Source organism: Rhopalosiphum padi, chromosome 3, assembly GCF_020882245.1.
Source record: "Rhopalosiphum padi isolate XX-2018 chromosome 3, ASM2088224v1, whole genome shotgun sequence".
NCBI lineage: Eukaryota > Metazoa > Arthropoda > Insecta > Hemiptera > Aphididae > Rhopalosiphum > Rhopalosiphum padi.
In genome coordinates, this window is record NC_083599.1 from 33634192 (window position 1) to 33660027 (window position 25836).

Consider the following 25836-nt stretch of genomic DNA (forward strand, 5'->3'; position numbering starts at 1 on the left):
TATGATACTAAAACTGTAAAAGAAGAGTATTTCCTATGCATTGACCGAATAGATTTTTAATATTTACATTTTTTATAAATATAAGTATGTTTTAATTTAAAATAATTCCGATTATTTTTAACCATTAATAATTTATTCAAAATTGTAAAAATTAAAAATCTATCCGGTCAATGCACAGGAAATACTCTTCTTTAAAAAATATATTATAGGTGCTTTTGCCCTAAACTGAACCAGAGAGTCGTAATCGTGGGAATACGGAGTATCTTTGTTCCCATATTATGTGGGAGATAGACAGAGAAAACAAATGCTGATGCAACGGCCCCTTAAAGGTTCCTAATCACTTGGATATTATTTAAATTTAGCAAGTATTCCATAGTTTGAACTAAGAAAATAATGAACGTAGTTAACTATTACGTAATATACGTGATTCGTAAATTATATAAAAATACTTTATTATACCTAATAACTACTTATTTAAGAACATTTAGAAATAAAATAATTAGGTAACAAAATCAATAAATTTGATTTTAATTGAGTTAATTAGTATTAGAACAAGTCTTATCATTTTAATTTTTATATATACTATTACACCGCAATACCGCATAGTCCGAATGTGATCAATACGGAATATAGAAATATAATGTCCATTATAAAGGGATCATACCAGTGGCGTAGCTATGAGGGGGGTCCACTGGCTATGCTCTCCCTTCCTCTTCGGCCGTATCAACTAATAATAATAAAAATGAACTGTTATTGTCAATTGTTAATTATGTTTTTTTAGTATTTTGGGTTTGCCCCCTCCCCCCAATTTTATAATCCTGGCTACTGGATCATACTTTTTTATGCGCATATTGATTTTTCTTTATTATTACAAATGTATTTAATCATATGAAATAAAATTTCTATCATACTTCTAAACATCTCTAGACCATACAATCAATATGCAACTGTATAAATTTCAAATTAATTATTTCTAGTTATTTTTTTCAATAGCGTCTTGAAAGTGGCATGCCAGGTCGGCGTGAAATATTATATTTACTTGATCTGGGTATAGCTACTACCTATATTATTTTTAAAAGCAAAAATGTTTGGCCGTGAAAAGATTATGGCCTATGAGAGTTTCTATGGTATTTATCCACATAAATAATATAATTTGTTTACGATTCAAATTGTTCTTATTATATAATCAAAACTATGAGCAATATATTAAAAGAATGGCTTATACACCAATTAGGCGTAGAGGTTAATTCCCTACATCCTAATAACTTGAGCTCCAAATTTCAAAATGGAATGCTAATTGGAAAAATACTTCTTAACTATGGTTTAGTGAGTTCAAAAGAATTTTCTCTATTGATCGACCAAGAAGATGAAGAGATAAAAAAATCAAATTTTCGGCACCTCGAAGTGTGGTTAAACATGTTACATATTCCGTTAGATAAAGATACTGTTACTGGAATAATATGCGGAGAAAGCTCAATCATTATTGCATTTTTGTATAAATTGTGTTTTTTCCTCGAATGTCCAAACAATTTAAATATAATTGGACAAGCCAAGAAATTATACAAATCGCTCGGAGGTTATGATTTTTCACATAGCTTATTGACGCCCGGAAAAATTGTCAATTTTTCATATGAGAAACCAAAATTAATTCAGAAACGTATTGATAAAAAATCTGATGGAGATCATTGTACATTGTACGAACTTGATAAGATAGCGTATTTCGAGAGTAGTTTATCGCAAAAAATAAATAGATGGACTGCTAGAGGATGCCAGTCTTGTGATAGGTAATTAATAAACTACCATATTTAAATATATTTGTCCAGCTAAATATAGTTTAATACATTTATAAGTATATATTTTGTGGGCTATACTCGTGAATAATATTATCGACACATTTTTTTTACATTTTTTACATACTAATATACCATTATTGTACATTTAATATCATGTAAATTGATTTTCAAAAATGTATTTTAAATGGAAATTTAGCTTTTAAAATTAGTTTGAAGTGTTTACAGCTGTTTTATTTATAGTTTACCAAATGCTATACATTAAATAAATTAAATGTATTTGATATATTATAGTATATAGTATAACTAATATTATAGTATATATAGTTGTAGAAGTGGCCGGTCTAACATACAGCAATGATGTAATCTAAAACCTCACCGTTGTGTTTATAGTTCATTATTATTATAATATCCATTTTTAATACTTACACAGAAGAAATAACAGTATAATATGATACACGAATATATGTAACGTATAGGATTATAATATAATTCAATAATACATGATGCATGTTCAATGTTCATATATTATATTTAGTATGATTAGATTTGTAAAAAATGAAAATTATTAAGTATCAATTTTGAGTTAATAAAACACCGATATATTAGCATAAAGTCTATGACATAAATAAAATAAATTAATATAAACTTGCTTCTTAAATTAATTTAATAAAAACGATTTTGTCGGAAAGCTTAATATACACTATAAAATTAAATAATGTAATGATTTCTAATTGTATGCGATTATGTGTTTTATTGTTTTTCCTAATTTTATTTTTATTTTATTTAAAATATGATTTGAAATTATGGGAAAAGATATTTGTTTGACATTAAAAATCGGAAAGAACACGCAAAAATATATGAATCGTGGAGAAAAGAAACCATTAATAAATATCTGACAAAAAATTTGGAGAAAAATAATCGTCATAACCAAGACATTTTGAGAAATAAATCTATATTGAATAGGCTTGATTGTATGTCTGAATGTGAAGAACATTTGATAAATAAAGTGAATGACATGAGAATCGCTACGAAAAAACATAAAATATTTATCGCTAAGAATGATGTGGAGTTTATTAAAAACGATATAGTTCACAAAAAGTATGAGATAAGTGAAGAAAACAAATTAATCATGAAAAAAAAGGTTTATAGAGACATTATTTTTATTTTGAGTTACTTTGTATTGAATTTGTTTTTATTCTAGCTCATAGAAAGAAATAATGATTTAGAAAACAACGAGAAGACGATAATAATGAAAAGCGTAGTCCGATATATGATTGATCTTAGTATCAGAAATGCTGTTTACAAAAAAGCATATGGCGATAACATTCCTAAATATTTACAGAGTAATTGGACGCACATGTTTATCAAAGGAAGACCGCTGTTAAACACGCTAGACGATACACTGGGGCTTTTATTAGATAACGTTTATGTGGCCGAGAATAAGCCTTTTACCGATGAAGAATTAAAAACCCAGTCATTACTTGACCATAAAGATGTTATGGAATATTTGGAAAGAACGAACGGTTGGTCGGAAAAGCAACTAGGTTTGAAATCTGACCCTCACACAATAGTTTGCCGAGCACTCGGGTTCTTGGTCTACGATGTTTTCACTTTGTATTATACTCTACCACCGTCGTCGATTTCCATGGACGATTTTGTAGTTGGGCCGGTTTTCGGGGTTTTAAGTTGTGAAACGAAGGACTCGTTTATACAAGACATTTGCAATGCACTTATTAAACGGGATATACTTCCTGTATTACCAATAGCAGCTTTGCAGTATTGCTCGAGAGCTTATTGCCAGCTAACAGATAATGATGAACTACTAGATATGTTAGAAGATCCGGACGGTCCAGACGAACTAAAGGATCCGGATAGTCTAGACGATTATAATAAAAAAAATTCAGATAGTAATTATTTTTAAATTTTAAATTAATCTTAATTAGATGTAGGTATAGTATAGTACACACTACATGGTAACTTTTACAGTATTGAATTAGGTAGCTGACGACTTGAATTGGTAGTATATAAAAACATCAGTTTAATTTATATTAACAATATTCATTATTCTTACATTTTTAACAAAACAATATTATCATATTTTAGTATTTCTTTTCTATTTAACTACCAGCGACGCATCCGTGGGGTCATAAGAAAATAAACGAGTACGCAGGCTAGCGACGCACTCGATATGCTGTCACCATACACAGTATAATTACGTATAAATAATAATCGTTTTGTGGTGATATTTCCGTCTATTGTTTATTGAGACAAAGTCACTCTTGAACATATAATGTACCTAAATCTAATCGTGGACAAATTCAACGGTATCGTTTTTCAGATTCGTATGGCAATAGTTTACAAAGAAAATACAAGAAAATGTAAGATTAGTCCTAATCAGGGGTTATAGAAAAACAATAAATAGTTAATAATAATTATTGTAACAATGTTACACGATTACTATAGATGAGGAAACCGATCGCCACCACAATGCAAAAACGTCACAACAAAAATCGCACGGTTAAACTGCCACCGGTAACACCGCGGTCGTTTTGCGTCGCAAGTACACCACGTTGTTTAATATAAGAATAAATTATATTATTTTAGATTTTTGATCATTTAAATACTTTTTAAGTGGTTAAATTAGGGATTTATGCATTTTTGTATCATATACCTAACGTTATTTTAATTGGGAAGTGTTTATTATATTATTTAACACAAATATTTCTACATAAATGTTGAAAATCGAATAATTTATTATTAAATTTAAATCACATCTGTTGTTGACTTCAGTTTTAGTGCATTTAGGCATCGAGTCTTGAAGATCTGTTTTGAAAAACACACATTTGTTTACATTTGAAATTTACAAAAATGTAATTATTATCACCTAGATCAGTGGTCCTCGATCAGCTCAGAATTTGAGTCACGATAAGTCTTCTTTTAAAAATAAAAATTACCTAAGTTTAATAGATAAAATAAATGTCAAATAAATGAAAATACGATTTATATAATTTACATATTCCTTAATATAATATTATAATAGTATAAATCACAATATAATTTAGTACTGTTATAAACCATTAATTCAATTTTAATTTAGCTTACGTGTGTCCCGTAAAAAGTAGTCCTAAAAAATAGATCACAAGTCCAAAAAGGCTGAAGACCACTGACCTAGATAATAAAAAAAGAAAATATTTTTAGAATAACTATAAATTTATTATAGTGACCAGCAACAAAATGTATGTAAGCAATTTAAATTGACGTTATTCTCAAATTATTTTTTTGAAGCTTTATTTGAAATACCTACAAACAATTTTTGAAATATTTACATTTTAGTTTAAAAATTGCTTTGCTACTATCTATATTAAATTAATAAGGAATGTAAATTGTATAAGTTAAGTTTTTTAAATTCCTTCTTTAATATAGCATTTATAAAACTACCTAATTATATTTTTTTTACACAAGGTATCTATACCTATTATTAAAAATATTAATTTATGTATTTATTAGCTATTAAGTCAAATTAAATTTTTGATACTATCTTGTTTTGATTTTTTTTTTAATTTTCTAATTAGCCGTTTTACAAAGCGTACACATCGTTATAAAAATTTAACATCTGATATTTTTTATCAATCAGCTAACAAATGGTAATGATTCTTAAATGTATGCTAATCTAGGTACACACCAACTATAATTATATTTTTCTCAAACTCATAGAAAATATATATCTATCATCAAAATTCAAAACGAAGTCAACAGACTACAAATGTTACCTGCTTGATACAAATAAAGTAGTAACATTTCAATAGATATTTAATTCAAGAAATTAAATGATAAATTATTTAATGTATTATTTTTATATATGAATGCATGAATATATATATATATTCAGTTGTATAGAAAATATTCATAGTATTGAATGACAGTTTATCATGAATTAAATATCCCAAAAAAATAGCTCCTTAATGTTATATGATACACATTTGGATAAATTCATAATTTTACTATTTAAAAAAATGTAATATGTAATGAACAAACAACCAATATACTACCAATGACAGTTTAATCATGAGGTTTTTTCAGAATTTTTTTCAAATTGAGTTTGTTTTCCTTATCTATAGTCTTTTGATTTATAATTTGTACATCATTATAATACTATGTATGTACATTATATAATCTATACATTTTGGACTTGGGAGATTCTTTTGTGACAAAAATATAATTATTAATAGTTTAATGAATAATTAATTAATTTTTTTTTTTTTTTTAAATTGTTTAGGAAGAAAAATAAAATTTTTGGAAAGGGGTAATAGAAATGTATGGGACATTTTCATTAGCTGTTAAAATGTAGGTTAGGTTCATATAAAAAATATTAAATAAATTTATTTAACAAATCATAAGCCATAGTAGCAATACGTTTTAATGTCTTATAGGTAGGATATCTAGAAAAACTCAAAAATGAAAATTTAAAAAAGTTAATAGTTTAAATTACTTCTCTTATTTATATAATGCATGTTTAATAAGTATTATTAATAATAATATTGTTGAATAGAATACATCATTATTGACAATAAATTAGTACAAAAAAATTCAACGTTACTAAATGAAGAAGATAAGTCAAAACAAACACAAACAAATTGGAAATTTGAAAAATATCATGAATTAATTGAAAGTGGAAAAACTGCATACCTTAATATTTACAGAGGCAAACCTTTACCAAAAAATTGCCTTATTGGCTGTGTATTATATTATATAAAAGCAAAAAAAATGCCTGGAGGTTGTGTATTCATAGGATTTTCAAAAGAAGATATAATAACATTAGAAGAAAGGTTGTCAAATAGGAATTCTCCACCTTTTGGGGCACACGACTTTATGAAAGACATAAATCCAACCATATTAGCTCCGTTCAAAGGGCCAGATTTAGTTGGTATAGGACGATATGGGTCTTCATTTACTAGATATTTAAAGGTGAGACATCTATAAATATTTATAGATATTTATCTTTATAATATTTATATGCACTGTTTTAGATTGTATCTGATGAATATAATTTGGATACATTCTGTGATTTGTATGAGTATTATAAATCTCATAAAATATTAACATTTTTACAAAGTAAAAATAAAACTATAGATTTGGATGAATATAAGATTGAATTAATATGTAATGCTTTAACTGGTCAATATGTGAACTGGTCTGAAGAGAGTAATTGGGTGAATTGTATTTATGATATGCACAATGATCAAGAACAAAACGTAGCACCAACAAATTCAAGTAAAGATAATTCAGTACAGCCAATAAAAGTACAAAAAAGTGTGTTTTTAAGAAAAAGATTGCATGGCAAATCAGAATTTGAATATTTGGATTATATATCATCCAGTAAGGTAAACATGATTTCAAATGAATTAGTCGACTCTGTAACTGTTATAACTAAACCCGAAGAAGTTAAATCAAAACTGTTCAATGTACAAATCAATGCTGAAATTGGAGCGGTATTAGCACAGTTTTGGATATCAATGGAAAACAATTTTGTTCAGAACATGGAATGGTGTTTCTTTCATAGAAGAATACTTATTTCTAATCAATTGCCTTACATGGCTTCAATAAATAACTATATTAATGAAATACTAAAACAACAAAATATAGAAAAAATAGAACTCGTTAAGGCATTACAATCCGATTTGCTGAAAATACCAAATGATGCACTGATGAGCCCTGATTTAATTACACAATTGCTTTCAACTGTAGGGGATACTAGAGTTATCTTGACAGAACTAACAAATCATAAAATAAGAGATTGTAGACAATTTATAAGAAATGAAAATATTGATAGGAGTCTCGATAATACAATGAATTCTATGATTTTAGTTTATAAACATATGTTACAAACCGAGGTTTGTTAAATATTATGTTTATTAACAACGTAAATAATTTACTTAAAGTTCGATTAATTTAAATAGGTTGATCGAACAGTGAACACAATACTTTTCGTTCATTCATATATGTCTAAAGTATATAATAAAAAGTTAACATTGCAAATAATTCCAAATCATATTGGAGTTTCATTGTTGAAAGATCAAGAATTCAAAGCAAAAGGGGTAGAACACATGGCAAATGTTGAATATTATTACAAATGGTTTGATGCCACTGTAATCGCAGTTCAAAATAAACTCAGAGGTACATTAAAATCCACATATGAATGGTTAGCAGAAATTAAGAAAGTACATAGCGAAAATTCATTAGATAGCAGTACTGTATACTTGAAAATATGGAAATTTTTGGTAGATAAGGAGAATTTTAGATCAGCCGATCAATTCAAGTTGATATTAACTAGATTTCAAAAAGATATTAAGGTAGTTTTTTTTTTATGTATTTTAAGACAATAAAGTATTTTTTTTTTTAGTTATTCATCTCTTCATCTAACTACACAACCATAAAATATTTTTAAACACTAAAATTAAATGTATGTGTATTCTGACAATAGGAGATGGAAAGTTATATCATACAACACAAATTAGATATGAATCGACGAATAGATGATTGTTTACAAAAAGAGATTTCTGGAATTGAACGTATATGCAACTTATTTGAAGCTGCTATAAATGAGAAACAATATGTTCGTCATGAAATTATATTTGTCAACAATAATTTTTATTTGAATGCCAAAAATGTTCTACAACCAAGTAATCCTCCACCGTATCCCTTTCCTTTATTGGAACCAGAAGATCTATGTATCGTAACTATTCATAATCTAAAGAAAATTACAAATCAATTGATGGTAATTTGCCCAAACAAACGAATTTCTATAGTTGCACTTTCCAGTTGGTTAAAATCTTACTTAAAAAATCATCCTGAAATTGAGTAAATATATGTTTAAATATAAATAAATATTAAATTTAATATCAAGTGTTTAATAGGTGGTTTAATACAGCACATTTTGTATTACGCACCATGTTTGGTTTCAATACTAACTTTATTGATTGGTCTGATTTTATTATACATTGTTTGGAACTTCCTTATCCTAATGTTGATGATTTGTTATACCTTAAAAACCAATATTTGGAATTGGAGAAAAAAAGACAAAACAATTCTAATCAAAACTACGTAGAAGGTATCTATTTTAAGTAGGCTATTTTTACCTGTAATATATTTTATTATTTTCAGGTACCATAGATAAGGATGAATTTGATTCAGTTTTGCTGTGGTATCAGAAAACATTACCACCAAATCCTTCGATTTATTTTCGGTTTATAAAAATTAAAGAGTTATTGTTTGAAATATTTTCTATTGGTGGGAAATTAGATTATATTGCAATGTTACTAGTTCTGTGCAAAGATAGCCATTCGATTATGGGATTAATAAAAGCTATCAGCTTAATAACTAATCAAAATATTATAAATGATGAATTTGATAATTCTAACAGTGAGAATGAAAGGCATTCTATTAATTTGCCTATAGAGACATTATACAAGATTTTAATGATTTGCCTTAAAAACTATAAGGTAATTATTTTAAAAATTTTCCTTTAAAATCACATCGTTTAAAATATCTATATGCATGAAAATAGGATCCAAACAATAGTGATATTGAAGATTTGGTAACTTCGATATTAAATGTAGACAGTGATATGCTTCAAAATAATGGTGATACATATTCCGTATTAAAATTACTTCAGAATGATAAACTTAAGTCTGTATCTGAAATTGGATTCAGATTTAATTCAAGGCCTTTGTCCAGTATTGTAAATAGTCTTAAATGATTATAGTGTTGACGCAATTATTATTTATTATTAGTAAACAATACAATGAACAATTTATTTTTTAAGGTAACGTCTGTTTTAATAATGTAATGTTATGATTTATTTAACATATTATTTACTATTTATGCTAAAATATTTGTCATAACCATAAATATTTATTTATTTATTCATGTAAATTTATGAACAATTGAAATTACCTAAACAAATTTAATATTCAAATAGTATCAACATTTACTATTTTTTATTAATTGATTTTTAATAAACAAATATTTAAATACTATTATTAGTGGTAATTTAAATTAAATCAAATAAAAGATTAATAAAAATATAATAAATTTTAATTTTAAGTCAATAAATGCCTGTAATAATTTAACATAGTTTTTGTTTTTGATATAACTAAGGACTCTTGGGTTCCATATTATTATAAATTACTTGTTTATATAATATACTACATTTTAGTATTTTTTAAGTGAATTCTTTGATTTGCCTATCATAATTTGATTATTGATTTAATTGATACTATTGAGTAAACATTGCAAAACTGTGTATATTATAAATTTTTATATTCAACATTTTGTCAATATATATTATACAATACAATCATCGATATTAACGATTTATGTTATTTGTCCCAGTTTTTTTGTCCAAATAAAAATTACAACATAGCTGATAATATAGCGTTCTACAAATAGAGAACATAACATAGTTTTGTACATCGAAAAAGCGTTTATTAAAAATATTCCTGCACATCATGATGCTTAAAATAACAATAACTCCTTATATACATAGTTAATACTTAACATTAAATAATTGGCCTCTCAGTTTTTTTCTTCATGATTTTGTACCGTGTAACAAAAATATATAAAATAAAATAACTAAGGGACACATATTGTCGAGTTTAACTACGATGGCAATTTAAAAACATTAATAAATGACACATTTTTTTCTAATGGGAGAAAAAAAATCAGTAATAATAATAGTAGTAATAATAGTAATAATAATACAATAATAAGTCGCTCCGACAGCAAATATGAGTACGGTACGCACTGCCAAATCGCATGGACGACCGCGATATAATTTATATAAATATTAAATTATAATCATAATAATAACTAAAATAATAATAATAATAATAATAATAATAAAAATAATAATAATATTAAAAATAATAATATACTGTTTAGTAATACTCGTCTGCGACAAATCAACACTCGGGGGTGTTCCCGAAACGGAAAAACGTGAATTTTTAATTTTTTTGTCGAATAATAATAAGTTATACTACAAATTTAAGCACGAATATGTGAATGTGTATTTTTGCTTGCATGTTAAATTCTTTTAGCAATGTTCCCGAAAAAAAAAACGAACAGATAAATCCAAAAAAGTTTTTAAGAGAATTTATGTTATTAATATTGCACTGTAACTAATGTTGTGTTATGCACTGAAGTCGTAGTCGACTGTCCAAAAAAAAAACTTTGGGAGACGGTTTATTCGCCTGTTTTATACAGGTTAAACGTGTAGAATAATATTACTAGACCGTCTTAAACAGACGAGTGCAGTCGTCCACATATCATTTAAACTGTCACTCGCATAAAACATAGTTTTGTACACAGTAATATATACTTAATTTTATCAATAATATTTATATCATAATAATGTATATTGTAATATTGTGTATGTTTGTAGTTTTGTACTTATTACATTATTATATACTACACAACAATATTGAAGTATCGATTTATTGAAACATCACGTGCGAATTATGTAAATAAAATATGAATATCGTTGCCGCTGGCAGCGTACAAGGGTGTAATTAATGTAAACGGGATTTTTTTTTGTTTTTAAAAGATCAAAATATTTTTAAAACTATTGTGTTTAGCAACAATAATTGAGGATCGATCGATCAGACAATTAGTTTCCGGTTATACCGGAAATCAATTAAAGAATCATCGAGTAGCTAATAAAATCACTGGTAAATGACTTTGTTTTCACAGTCGGGAAATATTCGAAATATTAATGATTCATTCTAAAATAATTTAATTCTTGTTAGATTAATATTACGTTTATGATTAATATTTAGTAGGAATCATTTGTTGAATATTATTAATTTAAATAGATTATTCGGTCATAAAGTTATTTCATAATCGTTCGTTTTAATTAGAATTATGGGTACAATAATTTATAAAATGTATTAATATTATGTATGTTTTGGTCGTTTTAAAAATACACGTAATTGTGGCTAAAGCACACATATATCTATATAATTTATGAATTCAATGATATTTCAATTGATATTTGGTAAATGCAAAAAATACGTTAACAAATTAGCAACAAAAAAATCGGAAAAATCGTATTATATGTAATTCACAAAACGAATGTGTAATAATAAAATGAAACAGAAAATAAAACTTAAGTATATATATATATATTATATTATATTTGTGTGTATCACGCGACGTGTCTTCGCCTGCTCGCCTGAACACAAATTCGCGATTAAAACTAAAAACGACGAAATCATATCTATTCTATAATATTAAAATGTAAACATATCATATAATATATTATTCACATAAAATATATTTTGAGCAAAAATCCAAACAGGAAGAACGCGGCAACGGAATCTCCCCGCGGGGCAGAGAAAAAAATATAATAAATAATGAAAATACAAAATATAAACGCCCTCTGCGTGTTACAGTCCTGGGGGCACGTTATAACGCATAATATAATATTAACTATAATAGATTTGATTTTTTGTCGATGGCTTTTTTTCTTTTCTTTTCTTTTTTTTTTTTTTTAAAAAAAATATTTTCCCATTTAACGTAACATTTATAACAATTCGTATAGGAGTACATTGTGTGTGTATGTGTGGGTGTGTGGGTGTGTGTGTGTATGTTATTACGCGTTAATTATTATTTACAACTGCAGTCATTTTCTCCAGTTCCTTCCGTTCGCATCGCCGCTGGACGTACGGTATGACGAACAGCATCAGACCACTGGCGGCGATGTTCGATCCCGAAAGGTAGAATCCCGGGTTGTACGAGCCCGTTATGTCGAACAGCCACCCTGTACGCAAACGAAATAAACAAACGGTTATTAAACATCTCAAACACGCGTTTATAATACCGATATATCGATATATGCATGCAGATATTTCTATCTCGATATCGTAATAATTATAAACATGACGTTATCGTCGTCGATATAAAATAATAATGCATCACTACATAGGCGTGTCTAGGCTTCATTCGCAGGTCGTGCACAACAGTGGCATATCCAGGAGGATGGGGTTACTGCACTAGAATTATCAATTTTTATAGTCTTATAAATATAAACGTTACAAGTCCACACGATGAAAATTAAAAAAATATTATATGAAATCAGAAACTGAGAAAAAAATAAGGTTAGGTATATTATGTACCACAATTTATAATGTAAGCTAGATCAAATTTCGCAGGTCATGCCTGTGCGGGACAGGCAAGACGCGTAAACACGCCTATGCATCACTATACATAACAGAAAGTTATAATTTATAACGGTCGTCGGTATTTTCGTAGCCATCTGATGTCCCCCAAAAACTGGGCGATGTACATATTATTATATTATATGCATATAAGATATTGCAGTGATTACAGTTATGTGCTGCGGGTGTATCGCGATACATACCTACAGGATGATGTCTCTCAGCGTGTTTGTCTCTACCCACCGATTGGAAATAACTTCATTTTCGATTAATCGACGTAAGATTTTTTTTATAACATGTTGCGCAGCTTAAAAATCCGAGACGGACAAACGCGGCAATACATACCATAATATATATATTATAATCGTGGTAACGACTAATTTATTTTATTTATTTTTTTTTTAATATACTCGTATATTATTCTATGATTATTATCTTATAAAAAGACAAAAGTTGAGCGTCTATATTTTCCCAAAAATTGTTTTTAAAAGTTTTGTTGAAAATACGGTTGATTTTATTATCTTGCCAAATATTAACCTAAAAATACTATTTTCTATATTAATTTTCTAATATAATTTTGGTCAACTCGGACTCAGATTACACGTATTTTTAATAATATCACGTCCTAAAGAATACTATGAATATTTTTTTATCCTTATCAAAAAAACAATCAATATCGTACTTTATGCTATTTTACACGAAATTATGTTTTTACGGTCTAATAAAAAAATAATATTTAACTGTCTAATGAAGAAGTTATAATAGTAGGTAAATACGTATAATATTATAGTATGAGACACGTTAAGTACTAAATCTTCTTTATTAGACTTAACTTTATAAAATTTTCTATGAAAAAATCTCACAAATATTTTTATCGTCAAAATGTACGATAAACTTAGACATATTTATTTGGGTTTTACTTCAGAGGATTTTGGTGTATTGTACTATAAGTATAAATACATAGGATGTTTCGTGTAATAAAATATTTAATTGAATCTTTCTCGGTTGACGACATATATTTTTGTTTAAGCTCAGTTAAAATTAATATTGAATCAGTTAAGCTGTAGCGTTTGTATAATATTAGACAACATCACTACGACGTCTGAGAGATATTGGGATACTGATGCGACGGCTAATATCGTCCAACGTAAAGCAATCGTAGAGGCTTATTATATGATATATTATATCAAGCGAACCCGTCACAAGAACAAATACCAGGGCAGCGTCTTCTTAATGGATTTACATTAAAATTCTTGCAGTGGGATTAACATATACCAGGAACGCATATAGATAGACATTAGGACGAAGGTCAAGCTTACTCAGGAGGTCCTATTCCTACATACCATTATTAATTATTATAATATATTATTGATCGTCGTGTTTACTTAATAATGTAATATACAATGCGCGATGGATTAGATAAATAGGTTACCGGCTATGGGTGGTCCGACGAGCGAGGCAATGCCTTGGAACATCAACAGGATCCCAAAAGCGTTTGTCAATTTGTCTAGGCCCAGGAGGTCCACCAGGATCACTGACGTCAGACCCACGTACGCACCGATTGTGGAGCCAAAAACGATCGTGTACAAAGATAACGAGAGTATGTCCGTGCAGTATGTACTCAGCATTGTAGCTGCACCGTAAAACAAATGAAAAAAAAAATATTTTGTATTAAATTAGAAACATATTAATATTACTAAAATATTACAATAAACGCTTCGTTGTCATCTGGCAGGTACCTAGCAAGCGATGTGCTTAACAATTGTATACGTAACAACTACACTTTTATATCATTTTTACCACATTAAATAAAAATAAAAAATACAAATACAAAAAATATATTATGGTTTATAATTAATAGCCTGTTAAACTAAAAAAATAAAATCAATGAAACTACCACACACTTTGTACCTATATTTAAAAACCGAGTAGAAGGTTTTGCCTTACGAGTGTACCTCGTCCTAGAGAAAGTTACTGTAAAGATGATTTTAATTTGAATTTAATGATAAAAATCATTGAATGCAAATAACAAATCTGAGCGGAGGCGATGTCTCAGGATATCTAAAATGTATATTGATAAAATATATCCTCGTCGTGTAACCTATCTTGAAAATTGCGTTGTAAAAATAATAGTAACATGTTAAAAAAAAATAGTAAAAATGGTAAATAATAGTATACCTACAAAATGGTAAACATTTTCAAAAATAATGTTTTTTTATAACAATATATAACAAATTCGTCAGAGGTAAGTATATTATGATTTATAAATATCCATTTTTATCAAAATTTTTATAAAACTACTGTGTATTTGCATTTACGGTATTTTTAAATTGCTATAAACAGTTTATAAGTTTAGTAACCTGTTGTAAGAAAAGTTTTGACGAAGAATTTTTTATTTTCTAAAAGAACATTATATAAAATAAATCCTTTATATTAAATTAAGATTTTTAACGTAGAAACAAAACAATTATGATAACAAATCGAAAAAAGTCGAAAATTTTAATTTTCCATCAATGAATATCACAATAATATTATATCAAATTATTTAATTATTTAACTCTTTTAAAGTAGTTTATGAAAAATCATTTATATAAGGTTACAAATAAATATCCTTTTTGCAGCAAACCAAACATTATATTTAAATATTCTTATTTGTTATAATATACATTTCAATATAAATTAGTACAATACCTATTACAAAATAAGGTAAAAATAAAAATTATAATACCTAAAACTAGTTATTAAAATAATGATTTATTTATAGGTATAATTAGTTATGATTTAGTATTAAATAAATGTTGAAAAAAATCGTTAAATTTAATGTTGGTTATGCTTAAGCGTATAGTTTTGGTTACACAACGACAAATTCGATAATGATTTGCTGTGGGCCTGTGGCCAATAGCAAATGAATAAAATAGAGACGATAAAAGTCTACTAACGTCATCATATTCTGAACACGCAGTTGTATACATAATAAATTAATGTAAAATAATTGATAATATTCAATATGCATTGTCAAGATATCGACTACCACATTAACACAAAGCTACAGCCTTGTTTGGAGAAGTTATATCTATAAGATGTTGCCTACAAGAGTACAAGACGCGTCCATAAAAACGCGACCTTATTGAGATGTACATATAGTGCATTGCACCCTAAAATTCGAACTACGACGATTGTATTTATTGTAAAAAATATTAATAAAAAAATGTACACTTACCTATACCACAAACGGCCAAGCACAGATTGTACACCATGAGCCTGTTTATCCACGGTTTGTCTGATATAAATCCGAGTATGATCCTACCCAATGTATTGGCGATACCCAACAATGCTAACAAATAACTTGATTGTTTGGATGGTATACCCATAATGCCGGCTTGAGGCTGGAACACATGAAATAATATCAGCATGATATAATAATAATAATGATTTGAAAACAACATAGCTCGTGATTTTCACGTTGGATGATAATAATATTAATAGTAAAACGAAACTATATGCAATGAACTCAATACCTAAAAGTTTTAGTTCATATATCGAACCAATACAAAAGTATAAATTAAATATACATAATATAATATATAAATATATATATATTATAAAAGTATTATATGCACAAAATATAAATCAATAGAATAAGGGCTTATTATAATATTATTGTGCAGTTATTAAATGAATGTATCGCACATAAAATATTTGAATATCCAAAAATATGAATGTTCCAATTAAATGAATTGTATTTGTATTTTGTATAATAATGTACGGAAATGCACATCAGTTATAAACACTATAGTGTATACATAATTTACATATTCACCAAAAAGTACAAGTTTTTTATTAGCCTATAAATACTTACCACTAAGTACAAGTACGGTATATTGAAGCCAATGCTCGTCAAGAAGTTTGAAATTGTGTACAGTATGAAGACAGGATCTTTAAGCAGTGAGAAATCCAACATTTGCTTTATTGTATTCTTGGCGTCGGCGGAACAACAGATACCATCCGAAAACTGGTCGCTTTCTATGATTGCATTGGTCATTTCGGTGGCATAAGCACCGGCGTTGGTCGACTGTGATATGGTTCTAAGAGAACATTGAGATATTAGATTTGCTTAGGTATTCTATAACTGTTAGGTACATCAATATTGAGAAGGGCATACTAGATACCATTCAGACATGTAGGTATAAAATGTTAAAATAACCTACAGACGATGAAAAAATTGAAATGAAAACCGGGATTCACCTGGTTAGGTATCTATCCACACATTACTAACAACCACACAGACATACCTCAATTTTGAAAATTAGCCATGTAATATTTATTTTGAATTCTGTTTGAATAACGAATATTTATATGTTAGTTTAAATAAAAGCTTATTAAAATTAATATTATTTGATTTATGATACTCAACAGTATTTGCTGCACATTCAATTTTACATACAAATCGCAAAATGTTTTCTCGAATTAAAATTGAAAATCATTCTAATTTTGTATTTTAAACAATTCAAAAAATATTAAGCTTTGTGCATTTTTTGGTTATCTTTAATAACCAGATTTTAAGATTTTTTCCCAATTAAATTTAATCGACATGACTATAATACACAAAGTCTAAAGTTGCGTGGGAGAGTGCGCTGAGCCAGTTCTATTCAAGTTAATAAACCTAATTTATGTTTTTATGATTAAATTCATATATGACTTATTTCAAACATATATATATGATGTATAAGATAACGTAATAATTTTGTTTGGAATAATAAAAAGTTCTATAATTATAGAATTATTTGAGATACTTTGTTGAAAATATAATATGTAATAGAACGTTTAATATTTTATTCATACTAATGCAATAAAGATAATATACCTATATAGGTATATATTTAGTTTTTTCTATTTATTTATGAGTTTTTGTCGCACATTTTTGTTAATTTCACGATCAAAAAAATGTATTTTTATGGATAAGAGAACCTATTTAGTAACTTTTTGTAAATATGTACAAATGTTTTTTGATCAAGTAAAAAATTAAATAAAAACGATTATAAAAAAATAAAAATTACATTAAAAAATCCAAATTCAAAAATACCTCTTAACTAATTTTATTTTGATAACCTGATTGGTGACATTTAAATAATTTAAAAATGATTGTTACAACTATTTTACCTTTAAAGTCATATTGTAACCTTTTATAACTTATATAAATGTGTTTAAAGATAATTGCACATTTTTCGAAAATCGCTGTCTCTTGTGCATCTCAGACTGAAGTAAGTATATTTATAACTCCAGAGAACTCGAATACGTAAAAATAAATGTGAAATCTATAGTACACAGTTTCATATACAATTTAATGATTTGTGTACGTGGTGGAATGTGTTTACATTGTGCACAACAACTCGATAGAAATCGGATAAAAAGACCATTCTTAGACAAACTGTCTTTTGTGATAGAGCACGAAAATAATGTTTTATTATTTTGGTGTATCTACATTGTTTTTGTTTTCAATAGAACAACGTGTTTGTATTTCATGGACATTAATATCAGTATGAAATTAGAACGCGAGATGATAACGAAGAATTTGTATACCTAGTCAAACAATCGAGAAATATATTACCTATATATAGAGCAATGAGCAATCGTTTTCAAATTGTGATCAGAATATACGCAGTGCAGAATTATTATAACGATAATAACACTTTGTTTTTATTATTTGGGGAGACAAGGGAAACATATCTACAAAAATAAAGTGATAAATAATAGTAGGTAAATACTGATCTAACGAATAATATGTGACCTACGCGTTTCGCAAAAGAATCATAAATCACATACGGGAAAATATAGTACTAAAAACTAGATTAGCACTTGAAGTAAAATAAATACTATTTTGCTTATGATACAGTCGATACAGATTGTAACATTTAGGTACTATAATTTTTAGTTTCTAAAGCACGAAAATAATCACTTACAGTTATTTTATCGCTAAGTTAATACATTTTAAAATATTTTTTTTATTATAAATATACACAATTTTAAGAACAAAGACCTTTTTTAAGAAAAAAAATATATTTTATTTTTATCATATTAAGTGTTTTGTTTCATTAAATTAAATACTTTTATTATAACATTTATTTTTTAATTTTCTATTTTAAAACACGATATTTCTCTGAAAATTCCGATGTATACATTCATTATTTTAGGTAGGTAATAATTTAAAATTGTTTAGTAGATATTTTTCAAAATTGAGAAAATGACAGCGTATGCATATGACATCAAATAAAAGTTTTTGCAATGTTCAGGGTTAACATTTATTCTTATAGTCATGGGGTAAATCTTAAAGAAATGCTATTTCTGACGCATGTCTGATGGTTTTAATTTGAACTCTTCTTTTTAAAAACGGTAAAAATGCGAAAATATAATATTAAGTCCAATAAAGGTAATATACCTTATCGATAGGCATACACCAATGACTAAAAATGACAAAAATAACGTGTTACAAATGTCGAAGTTTGCATAACACCTGTTTAAATTTTTCATTTTTTAAAAACAGTGGTTTTATTTTTTTTCGTTATTTTAAGGGGTTGGATTATAAAGTACACATCACAATAACGAATTTGGATTAGTTTTAAATTTTTAATTAATTCAAAATGTACCATAACAATGTACCTTTTGTAAATTGTTATGAAATATTAAAATGATTTGAACCACTTAAACATAGTATTTTTGATAAAATTTTAAAAATTAGAATGTATTTATGTCGAGCATATACGTTAATTATCTGTTTTTAAGATAGTCGGAAATGTTACGATTTTGTCAATCGTTGGAAATGATAGTACCAATACGATAGAAGCGCTTTACTGCACGGTATGACGAGTTGAGAAAATCAAAAAAATTCAACCATTTGGACGTGTTTAGGTCGATTTTGTCCAATGGACGTACCGCACGTGCTTTAATTTAAAAAAAAAAAATATTAAACCATCTGCATATACTTGAAAAAATAGGTGAAAGCGTTCATGTATATAGGTACTCACTATATAGTCACTACACGTGAAGGGTGGCCTATAGTCTATACTTATAGTACAATAAACACACACATATAAATATTATTATAAAGGTCTATTCGGATACTATGCGAGACAACACTTGTGATTATTGCTCACAAAGTGTGCAAGTCATTACCTATCTATACCCCAACTATATGCGCTATGAAAGTATATGACATATTAAAGAGCGTGCTTATAATATCGTGCTATTCGTTGTGATTACCGCACAAAAATACACCAATCATTCATTTTTATGAGAATAATTAACGCTCTGGTGCTATTCTTCATAAACATGTATATGCATAATATTTTTCGAGGCAAAGTTACAAACACTTTTTAAATTCATATTACACATTTGTATTTTAACACTATACACACAACTAGGGACTTTATTGTTTCAAAGCTATTCTTAAATAAATAAGTCAACTACCTCCTACATAATATATATATTTTTATTTTTTACAAAGTGATAAAGTATTTAAAATTATAATAAATGGTACTCTTTTATTAGAGCACAATAATAATTTTAAAAAAAACATTATTTAGTAATAAGTTATTGACGGGAACAAACGTAATGTGACATTATGTTTACACTTAACACACATTTACTACACTACAAAACTGTATAATCGTTAAACTACATTAGAAAAATTATGATGGGTTTTATAAATGCCATCAGTTGAACACGACAGTATTGAAAAAACTGTTGACTGAACAAATATTTTCAGTACACTAGTTTCAAAATATTAACTCGGTAAAATAAAACGCTATTTTTTAAAATTAAAAAAAATTTGACTGTTAAGTAAAATATTTTAATCTAAAAATATAAAGTTAAAAATTGTTTTATAACTATTTTTGTGATAACATATTTATGGGGTTGATCATATCATACTGTATTATATTGAAAATATTTATTAATTTCTCTTGATAATTTTATATAAGTACTATCTACTTAGGTTTTATCACTATCAGTAATCGTGATTCATGACGCACAATAGTTTTTATCAAATAATAAGAAAAACCGATAAATACTTAATTTTCATTGAAATTCCAAAAAATTACATTTGTTTAATCGAGAATGGGAAAAAGATTTCTACTGTGATAAAATACATTTTTCCTAGTAATTTGCTGTCATGTTAAAAAATAATTTCTTTACACCGTAGAAAAAAATATAATCGTCTAGTTATAATAATATAAATATTAGTATGGTTGTCGGAAAACACCAAAATTAATCAGTACTCATAGGCCGAGTGCCCAAGTCATGGGAAAGTTCAAAGATGTTATAATATTATGGGACACTGAAAATTGTGTTTGTTATTGTTATTTTCACTAAATTGTTCGCCTACACTGTATCGTTTTTTTTAAAAAGACTAACTCTATTTATAGTAAGTTTTGAGTGTAATTCGTGTATACGAAAAACAATTTTTTGCTGAGCTGGTGCGTAAGTCGCTATTTGTACACGGATAATATTATATTTTTTATACTATAGCTAGCTGTATTACTCGAATTTGTCTGGGAGAAAAAAATGAACAAATATAATATAGAGGCTCAGTGTACTTCATACGTTCACAAACAAGTTTGAGCCGATGTACCTTGCTTCGAAGACAAATCTGACCGAAACGAAAACTACGTCTGTGGTGAATTGGTTTTGATGTTTGATATATTTTAGTTTAAGTGTAATAACTTTATGAATATAGGTTTAAGTTTTCGTTTTTCTAGAAACTTGAACAACAAATGTAAACAACATATATTTTTAACACAGCCAAGTAAGTTATTGTTTCCAGAAAATATTTTTTAAAACATAATTGTTAACACCTGATAAACAGCGCCATGAGTATATTCTTATTTCTACAATCAATTTTCAAGGACAGAAGTTGACTTTATAAAACTATATCGAAAACCTTTTCCATACTGTGCTCAATCAATTTAAAAATGGCCGTTTATTGAACAAGTGATTTTAGAGCAAGCCTATGATAAAAATAACAACTTTGATACCTCCTTTATTTTCCTAAGTGGTTTAAATTCCAACAATCTCTTTTTGGTATAAACCTTATAATTACATAAGAAACCTTTGTACATTCATACCTAAGATTTGAAGATTAAATACAAGATCCTCAAACGTTGTTATTATTGGTTTTTAAAAAAAGTTGAATGTAATTCAAATTTCTTAAAAATAACGATTCTAGTGATTTTGTTATTTATAATTTAAAAATATATTTGTTTTAACCTACTCAATGACGAAGGGATACACATTCTACTCTTACTGTACAACAAAGTAATTTTTTATATATATTTTCTAACCTTAAAATATATATAAAAGCATTTATAAGATTTGACATTATACGTTTACACTAAAATTTAAAATATTAATTATTCTTTAAAAATGAAACAAATAGCGATAATATTTCTTGTTTTAAATTATGCATTGTTAAGGTTAATAAAAAGTAAGCATTTATCCAAAACGTTATGTTTACAAAAACATATTTTTTTAATAGTTAAAAATTAAATAAGTAAATAATTATTTAATTACATTAAGTTGTTAAAATTCAAAGGAAAAATCTGGTTTTAGTTAACTTTAAGAAAGGTAATTATTATAACGAAACTTTTATACAACTTTTAATAATAATTTGAAACCTATTCTTGATAAAATGTATTACAATACGAGTCAATTATAAACTGATGACATTATACACGTTTTAAACAAACATATTTTATAAAAATGACACTGTATCTAAAAAACACTGATATAAATATTTGGTGAAAATAAATGTTTTTACAATTAGATATTTTTTTCAGAATTACAATATAAAAAACAAAATCAATATACCTATAGTTAAAAACCATATTGTGTATATACTTTCGTTCTCCCATTGCTTTATGCGTTAGTTATTCCTAATTATTAAAAACGTAACAGTTTCTTGAAAACATCATTTTTAAACCAATAGACTCCACTCAAGGCTAAGTATAAATAATAATTTGCACAAAAGTGTCAATGTTGAATTGCATCATTTTCATAATTTAATTTAATTGATACTTCTACTAATATGAATAAAACATAAATTTTATCTCAAAATATTTGATACGTATTATATATTATACGTATATATATGCATGTTAATTAATATAAATTGTTATATATTTTATTCAGTAAACAATTTACATTACTATTATTATTTTTATGTATCTACAACTCGTGTTTACGCCCTTCGCCCGCAATAAATGATTGTTTCTATGTATTCGCAACACGCATAGTATAATATAATATGTTAGGTACATAGGTTGTATTTGCAGTATTTATTGAGCATTGGTCATTTATCATCATGGACAACATCGGTCTACTAGGTATTTATATGTTTGAATAGTAATTACATTAATCCGCGAATTTAAACCCAAATCCGTATCGCATTAAAATACATCAGTGCCCCACGCACTTTAACGCACCGTGTAGCTATTAATCAATATTAATTAATATTTATTATCTTTAAATACATATACTGATAACTAGGTCAGTACATAATATTAATATACGATTTAGTCCTAGTCTTCACTTTCGAGTATATTTGTAATGGCACAACTTCAAATGTTGTGCTTGAGAGGAAGTAACTCCTATGGACACATTATATTGATTAAAAAATCTAGGGCACAAATAGATATCACTAACCAAATAACAGATATTTCATTACAAAATAATTTTTTAAAAGATTATATTTTTATGATATTCTACGCGGCGGCGTAAACACAATTTCTTCACAGCACGATTGCTTAGCCGTGGATAACGATTCGTCGATACTACGTCACAAAAATTATAGTTTTATAAACGAAAATGGTAGACGTGTTTTTAATTGTATTTTTTTTATCCGATTCGTCTCTTATCACGCCAATGCGATACACGTACGGTTAGATGTACATACAGCTAGTGTGATTAATTAAAATAGCTAAACCAATTTTGAAAACAATGTTTGATTAAGTGCAAAATATTTTTATTGTTATTATTTTTTTTAAAACGTATTTTGAACTATATCTATACTTGTGCAAAATAATATAGTGTAGTTATACACTTTATGGTATAATCTATCGCGTCATGACGTGTGCGTATTTAATAAGATAAAAATACGATAAACCGGATGTCGCAATCAGTCTACAATAACAGATGGCCTAATATATATATACTAACCTCCTGCGGTTAACGTTTAAGTTGACCAGACTGCCGCTGTAGAATATGTCCTTCTGGTACATGATGCCGCTGCCGCCGTTCGCTGACGGCTTTAGGTTCTGGCTGGCGTAGCACACCTCGTTCCGCTGCCGAGTGCTGAGCCGACAGCTGAGCCGGCCGGCGGACGCGGCGATCAGCTCGGGCTGGCTGAGCGTGAACCGCGACTGTCTGTCCAGTTCGTTGCCAAACGACGCGGCCGAGGCGTCAGCCGCCCCGTTGGACGCGACCGTCTCCGAGTCTTTGCGGGCCCGCTCGTCTTGCGACAGTAGCAGCGCGTCGGGCGACATCTCCGCGGGGTCGTGGCCGGTGCCACGCCACTCGTCGTCGTCGTCCGAGTTGGGTATGTGCTCGTACGACCGGTTGGCCGCGTCCACGCTGCCGCCACCGCCGTTGTTCAGCGGTTGGCTCTCGGTCGCCGGCGGTTCGATGATGTTCAGCACGACCGTGGTGGTCGCGGCCCCGTTCGTCAGCGCCGGCCTCTCGCCATCGTCGTCACCGTCGTCGTCGGCCGCGGACGCGGTACCGGACAGCGGCCGGAACAGCATGCCGAACAGCGTGCACAGCATCACCAGGCCCGATATAACGGCCACGGTGATCCTCCAGCCGTACCCTTTCACCAGGTAGTCGACCAACGGCGAAAAGATGAACGTGCCGAGTCCGGAACCGCACACGGCGATGCCGGTGGCCAGCGACCGGAACTTGTCGAAATAGCACGTCACGCTCACGATGGCCGGCAGATAGATCATGCCGAAGCCCAGACCTGCGAACACGCAACAACAGTTATAACGACTCGGATTGTGCGCCTATAAATATATTATAACATTAATTTTCGTCGATATATCGTATATATATGAAGCTGCGATATTCCCAATAATACGCTGCAAGCAGTTCCGGATTTAAAACAGGTGCCGTCCTAGGCCCTTTTAAATATGCCAACCCTACCCCAAGAAAAAAAATGTAGTATTCATTTCTAATAAATTTATTTCATTTTAAAGAAATTAGGTCAGTAATCATGTTAAACAAAACAATAGTAATTATAAATTCTAATAAACAATAAACCAATGTGTCAAATTTATGGATTTACTTTTGTTTTTTAAATATATCTATTAAAGTATTAAAATATATTATATAATATTAATTTACGCAGTTACATAAATGCATAAAATATTTATGATTCTTTTTTCATTTCTTACAAAATTTGCCGCCCAAGGCACGGACCTCACGGGCCTAGGCGTAAATCCGGCCTTGACTGCAAGGTTGTAATACGATTAAATAACGAAAGCGTTTGTAAACCGCCGCAACTTTATAATATTTTAAAAGTGAACAATGTTTTAATCAAAATTAATACGATATGAATATATGATATATTATCTCAATAACGTATTAAAATTTGGCGATAGGAGTTTACCTTTACATTTACCTAAACGCTGTATACTGCACGTTAATTAGTATAAACGGAGACAATATTATGCGTGTACGCGCCTACTTAAGTGCACTACTTGTCAATTAAATATTAAATAATATAGTTGGGAGTAACACAACTGAAATCCCGTGATTTATTTACGATTAATTAATTATCGTTA

At 28.2% G+C, this 25836-nt stretch overlaps 2 protein-coding genes across 2 annotated transcripts in view; one reads left to right on the forward strand and one right to left on the reverse strand.

Moving 5' to 3' along the window:
* Window positions 1–1194: 1194 nt before the first annotated feature.
* LOC132924141 (uncharacterized) lies at window positions 1195–9549 on the forward strand. Its single transcript, XM_060988265.1, has 10 exons — window positions 1195–1784; window positions 2607–2934; window positions 2995–3667; window positions 6343–6758; window positions 6821–7684; window positions 7751–8143; window positions 8275–8651; window positions 8708–8901; window positions 8955–9292; window positions 9358–9549. Exons 1-10 carry the CDS (start codon window positions 1195–1197, stop codon window positions 9547–9549), a joined length of 4365 nt encoding a protein of 1454 aa, XP_060844248.1.
* Window positions 9550–10093: 544 nt separating this feature from the next.
* The window catches only part of LOC132924140 (monocarboxylate transporter 12-like), a 57109-nt gene continuing 41366 nt past the window's right edge, over window positions 10094–25836 (reverse strand). The window contains exons 5-9 of the mRNA XM_060988263.1: window positions 24215–25013; window positions 16866–17091; window positions 16227–16392; window positions 14439–14639; window positions 10094–12609 (exon numbers count right to left, since the gene is read on the reverse strand). Coding sequence (XP_060844246.1) covers window positions 12449–12609; window positions 14439–14639; window positions 16227–16392; window positions 16866–17091; window positions 24215–25013 — 1553 coding nt within the window. The 3' untranslated portion in view covers window positions 10094–12448. The remainder of the gene's footprint in view (window positions 12610–14438; window positions 14640–16226; window positions 16393–16865; window positions 17092–24214; window positions 25014–25836) is intronic.

Bases quoted from the DNA above. Each gene is read 5' to 3' on its own strand.
- LOC132924141 (XM_060988265.1), top strand. From the start codon at position 1,195: ATGAGCAATATATTAAAAGAATGGCTTATACACCAATTAGGCGTAGAG. The intron at 3,668-6,342 runs GTCTAGACGATT...ATTGTTGAATAG, and splicing joins CGAACTAAAGGATCCGGATA to AATACATCATTATTGACAAT. The intron at 9,293-9,357 runs GTAATTATTTTA...GCATGAAAATAG, and splicing joins TTTGCCTTAAAAACTATAAG to GATCCAAACAATAGTGATAT.